The sequence below is a fragment of the Delphinapterus leucas genome, chromosome 10 (assembly GCF_059928025.1).
Source record: "Delphinapterus leucas isolate spDelLeu-1000000601 "Yukka" chromosome 10, BTC_Dleu_Yukka2, whole genome shotgun sequence".
In the NCBI taxonomy this organism is placed as follows: Eukaryota; Metazoa; Chordata; class Mammalia; order Artiodactyla; family Monodontidae; genus Delphinapterus; species Delphinapterus leucas.
In genome coordinates this window covers 57,204,244-57,218,277 of record NC_143138.1, presented here as the reverse complement: position 1 = coordinate 57,218,277, position 14,034 = coordinate 57,204,244, and the positions used below count along the sequence as shown (strand labels likewise).

The 14,034-nt window shown below is 41.1% G+C and overlaps 1 protein-coding gene across 8 annotated transcripts in view; it reads right to left on the bottom strand.

Annotated features, from left to right (window-relative positions):
- The window catches only part of OXSR1 (oxidative stress responsive kinase 1), a 101,524-nt gene that overhangs the window by 46,214 nt on the left and 41,276 nt on the right, over positions 1 to 14,034 (bottom strand). For all 8 annotated transcript variants that reach the window (XM_089919066.1, XM_089919065.1, XM_089919064.1 and 5 more), the window contains one exon: positions 13,893 to 14,034. In XM_089919066.1, the coding sequence (XP_089775192.1) occupies positions 13,893 to 14,034 (142 nt within the window). The remainder of the gene's footprint in view (positions 1 to 13,892) is intronic.

Here is a 14,034-nt window from a genome sequence, read left to right as displayed (position 1 = left end):
CTACATACATCATGTTGCCATTTGTCTTTTTTTTTTTAAGCAGGAGGGAGATATATACAGTATGTTTATATTGCCATAAAAATCTCTCTCAAAGGAATCACAAGAAAATGGCAAGAAGTGGTTCCCTTTAGACCAGGGTACTAGAGGTTCAGTGAAGGAAGGAGATTTTTTCTTTTTGTAAATGCTTTATTATATTTATTTATTGTCTGTTTGTTTATTTATTTATTTATGCCTGCCTTGGGTCTTTGTTGCTGTGAGCGGGCTTTCTCTAGTTACAGCAAGCGGGTGCTACTCTTCGTCGCGGTGCGCGGGCTTCTCATTGTGGTGGCTTCTTTTGTTGCAGAGCACAGGCTCTAGGTGCGCGGGCTTCAGTAGTTGTGGCACGCAGGCTAAGTAGTTGTGGCTCGCAGGCTCTAGAGCTCAGGCTCAGCAGTTGTGGTGCACAGGTTTAGTTGCTCTGCGGCATGTGGGGTCCTCCTGGACCAGAGCTCGAACCCGTGTCCCCTGCCTTGGCAGGATGATTCTTAACCACTGCGCCACCAGGGAAGTCCCTAAAATGCTTTATTATTTTTAGAACAGTTTTAGATTTACATAAAAATTGAGAAGATAGTGCAGAGGAGTTCCCATACACCTGTCACGCAGTTGTCCCCTATTATTAACATGACACGTTAAGTGGTTCTGTTGCCACAGTAATGAACTAGTATTGATGCATTACTATTAACTAAGGTCTACAATTTATTCAAATATTTTAGTTTTAACCTAATGTCCCTTTTCTTTCCCAGGATACCATGTTCCATTTAGTTGTCATGTCTTCTTAGGGGCTTCTCTTGTCTGTGACAGTTAATCTTTGACTTTCCTTGTTTTTAATGACCTTGACAGTTTTGAGGAGTAACAGTCCAGTATTTTGTAGAATGCCCCTCTATTGGAATTTGTATGATGTTTTCCTCATGATTAAACTGTTGTTATGAGTTTTGGGAAGGAAAACCACAGAAGTCAAGTGCCATTTTCATCACATCATATCAAGAGTACATAGTTATCACCATGTTTTAGCACAGTCGATATGGTGAAGACTTGTTTTTTTATCATATACCATTTGTACCATTTGAATTTCTAAGCCTATATTTGCATTACCCATTCAAATAATGTTTTCTAAGCTTTTGTCTTAAGTGAAGAAACAGTAATCCATTTTCAGTAGAACCTACACTTCGGGTAACTACTTTTCCTGATCAATTCTCCAGATAATCAATTCATGTTTCCCTTTTCAAACCAAAAGTGCAAAATACAGAACAGTTTCCAAGAGTAAAAGCAGAGGAAGATCATGAAGCTAAATGGCTCACTGGACAATTAAACACACCACAGTCTGTCCTCACACACAACAGGGCAAATGACCTTTCAAGGAAAAGATTTGTAACTAAATCTCTGGAAATCAATGTAATAGTCCTTAACTGAAGAACCTTTGTTACCTGCCTCAAAGGATTTCAAGCAACCCAACAGCCCCAACAGCTAAATCCTCCAACCACTCTTAAATAGCAAGAAAAGTGAGTGTTGTTTTTCACAGCTTGATGCCATTTCTCACAAGTCACTATTGCACCAAAGTTACAGATTCCTTTTAAAATTAAAAGGAATATCATAGACATACTTGACTTTCTCATTAGTACAGAACACAAGTTTCTCCCCATCACATTTTTTAAAAAATTTATTTACTTTTAGTTATTTTATTTTTGCTTGTATTGGGTCTTCATTGCTGTGCGCGGGCTTTCTCTGGTTGCGGCGAGCGGGCTTCTCGTTGCGGTGGCTTCTCTTGTTGCAGAGCACGGGCTCTAGGCGCCAGGCTTCAGTAGTTGTGGCACATGGGCTCAGTAGTTGTGGCTCGTGGGCTCTAGAGCGCAGGCTCGGTAGTTGTGGTGCACAGATCGAACCCGTGTCCCTGCATTGGCAGGTGGATTCTTAACCACTGTGCCACCAGGGATCAAACCCGTGTCCCTGCATTGGCAGGCGGATTCTTAACCACTGCACACCCAGGGAAGCCCCCCATTACATTTTTATGACTCACCAATAGGCACAGTTTATGGAAAACATGAAAAAGGCCAAGAGAAGAAATGAATCAAGACAAAAGCTGGAAAATACACTACATTTAGGCATCTTAAACTGACTAAATATCTACCATTTCTGTTAAAGCTAACCTCTTTAAATGGGAAAAATATTTGGGTACGTAGATACAGAGAGAAAAGTGTAAGTCTAATTTAGAGACCTGTTCACCCTAGTCAAAACCTCTAAAGGCTGGGGAGTCAAGGAGAAAACACAGTAGAAACAGTAAAATTATTTGACCTAATCCACCAGACTGACACAAATCTACCTGAAATAACAATTGGACTCTAAAGATATGAGAAGTAACAAAACCTACTAAAAACATCCATCTCTGTTTCCCAGTAAAACAACTTTATCCCAGCGTTTCTCCTGTTGAAATCTCAGTGCATCTTGGCTAAAGTGTAAGTAGGGTTCTTAGCCTCGGCTGCATATTAGGATCTCTTGGGGAACTTTCAGAAGTCCCAATGCCAAGGCCTCATCATAGACCAGTTAAATGAATTTCTGGCAGTGGATCCAGGAACTGGTACTTATTAAAGTTTCCCAGGTGATTCCAATATGAAGCCAACATTAAGGTTCTCTGATTTTATGTGTAAGAGAATTTCCATTCCAGCAACATGGCAGAGACTTTCATCACTTACTACCCAGGCCTTGGCCCCAAGATACACCATTCCCCTTCTCCAAACACAAAGAAATGCTGGATTCATTAGGGGGGGAAACTGCCACATAAATGAACATGAAATAAAGAAAAGGAAATCTTCAATCTTCAGAAATGAAAAGGACACTTAAGAGCAGAGCAGTAAGCCTTGGGAGACAGGACAGAGATACTCCGCCAAATAGCTAGGGAGCTCAGGCTTTAAAATCTACCCATAAACAGAATACATGGCATTGGGCTAGCTTAAGGTTGAGAAAGAGAACTGAGACCGCTCATAAACCTAGGACCCTGGGAAGACTGAGCCACAATGAAACATATACTTGCCAAAGGCAAGCCAGTAAAGCCATATTAAAATAAGACCTAACTGTCTTTAATACAAAAGCATTTCTAGGAATAAAAAGCATCATTATATAACAACAACAAAAAAAAAAGGGAATAATTTACCAAGAAGATAACAATCCTGAACCTGTATGTACCTATAAAATATCTTTCAATCGCAGAGGACTATAGTTCAAAGGGGTCATTAGTGTTGTAGGGCTAACTTCAGCTACTTCTGGCCTCCACGGTTCTGATGTGAAGTCAACTCCTCCTAATTATACTGATGCTCTCTGTCTTAGTCTGTTCAGGCTGCTATAACAAAAATACCAGACTGGGCAACTTAAACAACCAACATTTATTTCTCACAGTTCTGGAGGCTGGAAAGTCCAAGATCAAAGCAGGGGCAGATTTGGTGCCTGGTGAGGAGCTGCTTCCCTGTTCATGGGTGACCACCTTTTCACTGTATCTTCACAAGGCAGAAGGGGCAAGGGAGTTCTCTGGGGTCTCTTTTTTTTTTTTTTTTTTTTTTTGCGGTACGCGGGCCTCTCACTGTTGTGGCCTCTCCCGTTGCGGAGCACAGGCTCCGGATGCGCAGGGTCAGCAGCCATGGTTCACGGGCCAAGCCGCTCCGCGGCATGTGGGATCTTCCCGTACCGGGGCACGAACCCGTGTCCCCTGCATCGGCAGGCGGACTCTCAACCACTGCACCACCAGGGAAGCCCTCTGGGGTCTCTTTTATAAGGACACTAATACCATTCATGTGGGCTCTACCCTCATGACCTATGTACCTCCCAAAGGCTCCACCTACAAATACCACCACATTGAGGATTAGGTTTCAACATATGAATTCTGAGGGGACACAAACATTCAGTCTATAGCACTCCCCCTACATGATAAGTTGTTTTTCTCTTGCTGCCTTCAAGATATTCTCTTTGTGTTTAGGTTTCAATAGTGTGACTATGATGTGTCTAGGTATAGATCTCTTTGTTATTTATCTTAACTGTGGTTCGTTAAGCTTCTTAAATTTGTAGATTAAAGTTTTTCCTCAAATTTGGAAGTTTTAGGTCACTATTTCTTTCAATATTTTTTTGTCCCTTTTACTCATTTAGCTAAATGAGAGCTGACAGATTTAACAAAGTAGATGTTACAGTCATACACAATTGAGCACAGATTGAATTTGTGCCTGAACTTGATGTAAGTCAATTTGATTGCTTTCTAAAAAAGACAGTGGGGCTTCCCTGGTGGTGCAGTGGTTGAGAGTCCGCCTGCCGATGCAGGGGACACGGGTTCGTGCCCCGGTCCGGGAAGATCCCACATGCCGCGGAGCGGCTAGGCCCGTGAGCCATGGCCGCTGAGCCTGCGCGTCCGGAGCCTGTGCTCCGCAACGGGAGAGGCCACAACAGTGAGAGGCCCGCGTACTGCAAAAAAGAAAAAAAAACAGTGGACTTAACGTGTATTTCAGTGTGTATTTTGGGTTAATTTTACCATTGACTATATAAAGTCTGAGTATGTAAAGGTTTAGGGAAAAGAACATACTTCTATCCATGTTCTGAAGTGAGGACTTTGACTTTTAAAAATAGAGATACGGATATATTAAATAAGACAACAATTGCATACTTAAAGAATAATAATTCAGTGGCAGATCTAAATTCTATTGAGTTAGTAACTAAAAACTATAATTGATATTTAAACCCAGCATGATATGTATGCCCAGCATCACTGATTAGCACAACATTTCCTAGAAGACTCTGGAAGTAGACTGCTAAATTCAGATCCCAGCTCTGTCACTAGCTGGGTGACCTTTGGCAAGTTACTTAACTCTCTTTGTCTTGGTTTCGTCACCTGTAAAATAGGAATAATAATAGTACCAGGGGCTTCCCTGGTGGCGCAGTGGTTAAGAATCCACCTGCCAATGCAGGGGACATGGGTTTGAGCTCTGGTCCAGGAGGATCCCATGTGCCGCGGAGCAACTAAGCCCGTGTGCCACAGCTACTGAGCCTGTGTGCCACAACTACTGAAGCCCACGTGCCTAGAACCTGTGGTCCACACAAAGAGGAGCCACCATAGTAAGAAGTTGGCGCACGGCAACAAAGAGTATGCCTTGCTCACCGCAACTAGAGAGAAAGCCCGTGCGCAGCAATGAAGACCCAACGCAGCCAAAAATTAATTAATTAATTAAAAAAAAATAGTGCCAACTCATAAAATAATTGTGAAGATTAAATCAGGTTAAGGTAGAAAATACACTTAGAAAAGTATTTAGGGACTTCCCTGGCGGTCCAGTGTCTAAGACTCCATGCTCCCAATGCAGGGGGCCCAGGTTTGATCCCTGGTCAGGGAACTAGACCCCATATGCCGCAACTAAGAGTTCACATGCCGCAACTAAGGCCCAGTGCAGCCAAATAAGAAACACTAAAAAAAAAAAAAAAAAAAAAAGTATTTAGCACACAAGTTGCAGTGAATGCTAGCTGTCATTATTATCTACACCAGGGGTCAACATTTTCTTAAAGGGCCAGACAGTAAATAGGGTTTGTGGGGCAGATGATATCTGTCACCACTACTTTTTCTCTGTAGTGCTAAAATGTGCATGGCTGTGTTTTAAAAAAGAAACCCAAACAAAAAAACAAACAAAAAACAGGCATCAGGCTGCATTCATCCTGTGGGCCAGAGTCTGCCAATCACTGATGATCTATATGGTGGTAAAATAAATTTTTTTTCCTCTCACATGACAGTCTGGGCATGAGTGACATCAGTTCAGCATGGTAACTCCACAGAGTTGGTGATTCAGGTTCCTCATATTTTATTGCTCTACCATCTCTAAGTTCTTGCTGCACAGTCCAAGATGCCTTACTACCACATCCACATTTCAATGGAAGGAAGGAAAGGGCATAAAGAGGTTATGTCACTTTCTGTGAGCAGTGGTTCTCAGCGTATCTGGCAATGTCTAGAGATATTTTAGGTTGTCGCAATGGGCACTGGGGTCGGTGTGTACGTGTCTGCTACTGGCGTGTAATAGGTAGAAGCCGGATATGCTGCTAGATCCGTTCTATAACGCACAGGATAGCCCCTGAAACAAAGAATTGCCCAGCCCAAAAGTCAGTGGTGCTGGGACTGATACAACCTGTTAAGGGAACACTATTGTTTTCATCACAGTGGCTAGAAACTAAATCACACAGTCAAATCTGGCCTGCATGGGAGGCTATGAAATGCTGCCTTTCCTCTGGATGTTCATGTGCCCAGTAAAAAATGTCTTTTTTCTTTTAATTCTAAAACAAGGGGAGACATATTAGGGGCCAATTAGCAGTCTACGGCATATGTCTTTCTAGAAGATTACTTGATGAACATGGAATCAGAACTGAGGTATTAACTGAATTATGTTCATTGCTAGTATCAAGTTATGTATACACAGGGTTATCACCATTCAGAGGACAGGAATCCTGTTTTTCAGGGCACCTTTTCCCTTGACAGTGTGGGAAATAAATTCCTAAACATTTACCCTTTGGTCATGTCCCCTTTTCAGTCATTTGTTAACACATTATTTTAACTAGGTACAAAACAACTGATTAGGTACAATTTTAGATGAAAAATACTATTGTCTTAAGAATATACTTTCAGTGTTTCCAAGATTTCTAGTTTACATGTTATTCCTTAGAATCAATTACTCTCTTTTATCCTCATAAAAAGAAAGTTCGGGGTTTCCCTGGTGGCGCAGTGGTGAAGAATCCACCTGCCAATGCAGGAGACACGGGTTTGAGCCCTCACAACTACTGAGCCTGTGCTCTAGAGCCCGCAAGCCACAACTACTGAGCCCGCGTGCCACAACTACGGAAGCCTGCATATCTGGAGCCCATGCTCCACAACAAGAGAAGCTACCACTCCCTGGTGGCACAGCGGTTAAGAATCCGCCTGCCAATGCAGGGGACACAGGTTTGAGCCCTGGTCTGGGAAGATCCCACATGCCGCAGAGCAAATAAGCCCATGCACCACAACTACTGAGCTACTGAGCCTGCACTCTAGAGCCTGCAAGCCACAACTACTGAGCCCCTGTGCCAGAACTACTGAAGCCTGCGTGCCTAGAGCCCGTGCTCCGCAACAAGAGAAGCCACCGCAATGAGAAGCCCATGCACCGCAACAAAGAGTAGCTCCAGCTCACTGCAACCAGAGAAAAGCCCGCGCACAGCAAAGAAGACCCAATGCAGCCAAAACTAAAATAAATAAAATAAATTAAATTAAAAATAAAAAGAAGCCACTGCAATGAGAAGCCCATGTGCCGCAACAAAGAGTAGCCCCCACTCACCACAACTAGAAAAAGCCCGTGCACAGCAAGGAAGACCCAACACAGCCAAAAATAAAAATTAATTTAAAAAAAAGTTTGTTTCTTTTGTAAGACTTAAGCAGGTGGAAAAACTTAAACAACTGGAAAGAATTATTCATTTTTCCTAGAATGAGATGCTTCTATAGATGAGTGATTTCACTTACTATACGTTGATTTTCTTTAAAATGCTTCTACTCTCAGGGTAATCTAATCAAAAGTTTGTGTGTAGGGGGAGGGAATACCTTGTTTTTTTCCTCCATATTCTGATTACTCCTTAAAACCTCAGTTTTACAAATTGGTAGTCGTCTGATCTTTGATCATTTACTTTTCTGGGCCTTTGCTTGTCTGTTTGCTGATGGATTAGGGTTAAGTAGGTGATTTTTTTTAACTGAGGTATAAAATTGTAAGATACAAATAAATAAGATATATTGTAAGATAAATAAATTTTTAAGATATAAATAAAGCTATAAGATATTTAAAGTGTACAATGTGATGGTTTGGTACACATATACACTGGGAAAGGATTAACTCCATAGAGTTAACTAACACATTTATCACCTCACATATTTACTTTTTTTTGGAGAACATTTCAATCCTACTCTCTTAGCAAACTGCAATAATATGATACAGTGTTATCCACTATAGTCAACATGATATACATGAAATCCTCAGACCTTATTCATCTTATAACTGAAAGTTTGTACTTTCACCAACCTCTCCCTGTTTCCCTCACCCACTCAGCCCCTGGCAACCACTTTTCTACTCTCTATTTCAAGGAATTTAACTGTGTGTGTGTGTGTGTGTGTGTGTGTTTTAAGACCCCACATATTAAGTGATACCATGCAGTATTTGTCTTTCTCTGGCTGGCTTAATTCACTTAGCATAACATGCCCTCCAAGTTCATCCATGTTGTCACAAATGACAGGACTTCCTCCTTTTCATGGATGAATAAAGTCCACTGTATATGTGTGTGTGTGTGTGTGTATCACAATTTCTTTATCCATTCATCCATGACACACACTTAGGTTGTTTCCATATCTTGGCTATTGTGAATAATGCTGAATATGGGAGTACAGATATCTCTTTGAGATAATGACTTCATTTCTTTTGGACATATACCCAGCAATGCGATTTCTGGATCTTATTGTAATTCTTTTTTTTTGGCTGCGCCACACGGCTTGTGGGATCCTAGCTGCCAGACCAGGGATCAAACCTGTGCCCCCTGCATTGGAAGTGCGGAGTCTTAACCACTGGACCACCAGGGAAGCCTCCCTGTAATTCTATTTTTAATTTCTTGAGGAACCTCCATACTGTTTCCACAGTGGCTGTACCAGTTTACACTCCCAACATCAGTACACAAGGGTTCCCTTTCTCCATATCCTTGCCAGCATCTGATATCTTGTCTTTTTGTTTTGTTTTGTTTTGTTTTTTGGCTGCACCACACGGCTTGTGCAATTTTAGTTCCCTGGCCAGAGACTGAACCCTGGCTCTTGGCAGTGAAAGCACAGAGTCCTAACCACTTGACCACCAGGGAATTGCCTGATATCTTGTTTTTTTGATAACAGACATCCTAACAGGTGTGAGATGATATTTCATTGTCGTTTTGATTTGCATTTCCCCAATGGTTAGTGATGCTGATCACCTTTTTCACATGTATCTGTTGGCTACTTATATGTGTTCCTTGGAAAAATGTCTATTCAGGTCCTTTTCCCATTTTTTAAATTGGGTTGTTTTTATTTTTTTGCCTCTGAGTTGTATGAGTTCCTCCTATTTTGGGGATGTTATCCCCTTATCAGACATGTGATTTGCGAATATTTACTCCTATTTAGTAGGTTGCCTTTTTACTTTTTTGATGGTTTCCTTTGCTGTGCAGAAGCTTCTTAGTTTGATGTGGTCTAATTTTTAAAGTTTTTGCTTTTGTTGCCTTTGCGATTGGTGTCAAATCCAAAAAATCATTGCCAAGACCAATTTCAAGGATATGTTTTCTTCTAGGAGGTTTTTTTTTTTTTTTCGGTACGCAGGCCTCTCACTGTTGTGGCCTCTCCCGTTGCGGAGCACAGGCTCTGGACGCGCAGGCTAGCGGCCATGGCTCAAGGGCCCAGCCACTCCACGGCATGTGGGATCTTCCCGGACCGAGGCACAAACCCGTGTCCCCTGCATCGGCAGGCGGACTCTCAACCACTGAGCCACCAGGGAAGCCCTCTTCTAGGAGTTTTTATACTTTCAGGTCCTAAGTTCATGTCTTTAATCCATTTTGAGTTGATTCCTCTGTATGGTATAAGATAGAGGTCAGTATCATTTTTTGTATGATGTTTGTTGTGGACTTATCATAAATGGCCTTTATTATGTTATTCCCTCTATACCCAGTTTGTCAAAAGTTTTCATTATGAAAGGATGTTGAATTTTGTCAAAAAGCTTTTTCTGCATTTATTGAGATGACCATGATTTTATCGTTCATTTTGTTAAAGTGGTGTATCATAGTGATTGATTTGCAGATGTTGGACCACCCTTGCATCCCTGGAATAAATCCCACTTAATCATGCTGTATGATCCTCTTAACATACTGTTGAATTTTGTTTGCTAACATTTTGTTGAAGATCTCTGCATATATGTTTATCAAGGATATTGGCCTGTAATTTTCTTTTCTTGTAGTGTCCTTGTCTGGCTTTGGTATCAGGGTAATGCTGGCCTTGTAAAATGAGTTTGTAATGTTTCCTCCTCTTCTAGTTTTTGGAAGACTTTGAGAGGGATTATTATAAGTTCCTCTTTAAATATTTAGTAAAATTCACCAGTGAAGCCATCAGTCCTGGATTTTTGTTGGGAGGTTTTTGATTATTGACTTGATCTCCTTAGTAGTAATTGGTCCATTTAGATTTTCTATTTCTTCATGATTCAGTCTTGGTAGATTGTATGTTTCTAGGAATTTATCCATTTCTTCTAGGTTGTACAATTTGTTGGCATAAAATTGTTCATAGTAGTCTCTTATGATCCCTTATACTTCTGTGGTATCAGCTGTAATGTCTCCTCTTTCATTTCTGAATTTAATTTATTTGAGTCCTCTCTCTTTTTCTCTTGGTGAGTCTAGCTAACAATTTGTCTATTTATCTTTTTAAGAAACCAGTTCTTAAAAACTGGTTTCATTGATCTTTTCAACTGTATTTTTAGTCTGTATTTCATATATTTCCACTGTAATGTTTTTATTCAACTTCCTTCTGCTAACTCTGGGCTCAGTCTGTTCTTATTTTTGTAGTTCGTTAAAAGTAGGTGATTTTAAATGTTATATCTTGTTGTGTTCTTCCATTCTTTTTCAGCTTTCTTTGGTTTTAATTGAGCATTTTATATGATTCTATTTTTCTTTCCTCTCTTAGCGTATTAATTCTTTTTTTTTTTCCTTTTTTAGTGGTTGCCCTAGAGTTCGCTCTACACATTTACAACTAATCCAAGTCCACTTTCACATAGCACTATACCACTTCCCTGAGTTTTCTTTCAATCTCATATATCCTGGACTGGGTATTATAGTCTTGCAACCCAGAACTGTCAATAGGCACAGACCAAAAAAAAAAAAAAGAAGAAGAAGTTCTGAGCCTGCTCTCTGTGGCCAAAGGATCAGGAAAGGGGCAGCACAGCTCAGACCTAGCAGGGACTCCATCCCTGACTACACAGCTGGAATGGAAGGCTGACCGACTAGGCCAGAACCAGAGGTGCCAATGAAGACCAGACAGGAAACTCCATTGCCCAATCCACATCTAGTGCAGCAGGTAGGCCCATGCTGCCTACACCAGCACCACCGACAGCCCCAGCCAATATCTCCCATTCTTCCACCCAGCAGCAGAAAGTGACCCAGGTCTGGCACCTCTTGGTCCTCTACACCAGGGGTCCCCATTCCCTAGGGTCGCAGACCGTTACTGGGCCGTGGCCTGTTCTAAACCATTCCCCCACCCCCACCCCAGTGTGTGGAAAAATTGCTTCCATGAAACCAGTCCCTGGTGCTAAAAAGTTTGGGGATCGCTGCTCTACACAGTGGCAAAGGATGACCCAGACCCAGTGTCTCCCAACTCCCCACTCAGTAGCAAAAGGTGGCCCAGAAAAGTGCCTTTCATGTCCACAGGCAATACCACAGAATGAGTGGGAGCCCAATTGCGACCAGGTGGCCTGGCCCACAAGGTGAGCCCAAGAAGTGCTCACAGACCTACAGGCACAGTCACTATCTCCCACCTTCCAGCTAGCAGCACCAGGCCTGGGGAAGGGCACTCTACTCCAATGGGTGGTATCAGCAGGGATCGAGAAGAGAGCCCCAGCAGTGCCACAGGAACAAAACAAACCAGAACAACACTGCAAGGGCTCTAAAAAATCATGGCAATTGCCTGCTAAAATATATTACATCACTATATTATTATTTTAATAGGATCAAGAGTCTCCTAACATAACATCCAAAACATCCATGATAAAATTTAAAAAAAAAATCATTCAACATACCAAGAACCAGGAAAAACTTCAAAAAGAAAAGACAACTAAATGATGTCAACATGGGATTCCCTGGTGGTGCGGTGGTTGAGAGTCCACCTGCCGATGCAGGGGACACGGGTTCGTGCCCCGATCCAGGAAGATTCCACATGCCGCGGAGCGGCTGCGCCCGTGAGCCATGGCCGCTGAGCCTGCACGTCCGGAGCCTGTTGCTCCGCAACGGGAGAGGCCACAACAGTGAGAGGCCCGCGTACCGCAAAAAAAAAAAAAAAAATGATGTCAACACAAAGATGAATCAGGTTTTGGAATTATTTGACAAGAATTTTAAAGCAACCATCATGAAAATGCTTCTAACATACAATTTGGAATTCTCAAAACAAATGAAAAACAGAAAATATCAGCAAAAAAAAAAAAGCTATAAAAAAGAACCAAATAAAAATTATATAACTGAAAAGCTACACTAACTGAAATAAAAAGCTCAAGGAATGGGTTCCAGAGTAGAATGGAGAGGACAGAGGATAGAATCAGCAAACCTGAAAACAAATCAAGAAAATTTACTCAATCTGAACGGAGTAAAAATAGGCTGAAAACTGAACCTCAGGGATTATGGTACAATATGGTACAATAACAAAAGATCTAACATTTCCATCATTACAGTCCCAGAAGAAGATGAGGGAAAATAGCTTGCAAAGGTATTCAAAGAAATAATGGCTGAAAACTTCCCAAAACTGGTGAAGACAAAAACTTATAGATTCAAGAAGGTTAGGAACCCCAAACAGGACAGACGTGAAGAAATCCACACTAAGACATATCATAATTAAACTTGTCAAAACCAAACTTTGGGACTTATCTGGTGGTCCAGTGGCTGAGACCCTGAGCTCCCAGTGCAGAGGGCCCGGGTTCGATCCCTGGTCTGGGAACTAGATCCTGCATGCATGCTGCAACTAGGAGTTTGCATGCCACAACTAAGAAGCCCACATACCGCAACTAAGGGTCTGCATGCCGCAACTAAAAACATTCTGCATGCGGCAACTAAGACCCAGTGCAGCCAAAATAAATAAATAAATAAATAAATCGTTTTTCTAAAAAAAAAGAAACAATCTTTTTTTTTTTTTGGCTACGCCATGTGACATATGGGATCTTAGTTCCCCGACCAGGGATTGAACCTGTGTCCCCTGCATTGAGAGTGCAGAGTCTTAACCACTGGACCCCCAGGGAAGTCCCACGAAGAAACAGCCTTGAAAGTAGCCAGAGAAAAGCAACATATTGCCTAAGAACACCAATTCACATGACAGATTTCTCATCTGAAACCATGAAGGCCCCAATTAAGTACCACAGCATCTTTCAGGTGCTGAAAGAAAAGAACTGTCAACTACAAATTGTTATACCCAGGGAAACTATCCTTCAGAAACGATGGGGAAATAAATATATCTTCAAATGAAGGAAAACCAAATCCAGGGACTAAACAAATTTGTACTAACACAGAATCTACCACCATTTGTACAGGTAACAATTGTTATCTGTACGCAGAGACTGAATAGATATAATTAGCCAGAAATACTTGAACCATAAAATGTTACACAGGTTTTCAAATGTCATTTTATTTTAAAAAAATAATAATCATTTTTAATTTTAAAAAGTGATTTTATAAAAACTTTTAATAATTTGAGAAAATAGTCAAGATATAACATAAAGGAAACAAAAAAGAAACAGACAAAATTATACATACAGTTTTGTTTTAAATATCTGTTAGCATATAAAAGAAACTGGAAAAGAATATTCCAAAATGTTATCAGTGATTGCAATGATTGACTCCCATAGGAAATTAGGAATTTCTCCTGTTTCTGGAGTTTCCAATTTGACTAAAGTACTTGTTACTTTTAAATGCTTACTAGCTGTGTAACCACTATGTACTGGAACTAGTAATACAAAGAACCCTGCTAACACTCAGAGATTATGATTAACTGTGCAAAAGAATGGGGAATAGCCTCCATGAAATGATACAGCACAACTATCACTGCACTTATCCAAAAGAGAAGACTGTTGTCTTCTACATACCTGTGAATCTGTCCATTTTTATGCAAGTATTCCAACCCCTCCAGCACTTCTCTGAGTATTGTAGCAATGGTAGCTTCATCTAGGACTCCACTTTTATGTTCCCCCTTTGCCACAATGTGCTTAATAATATCCAGAACAGAAC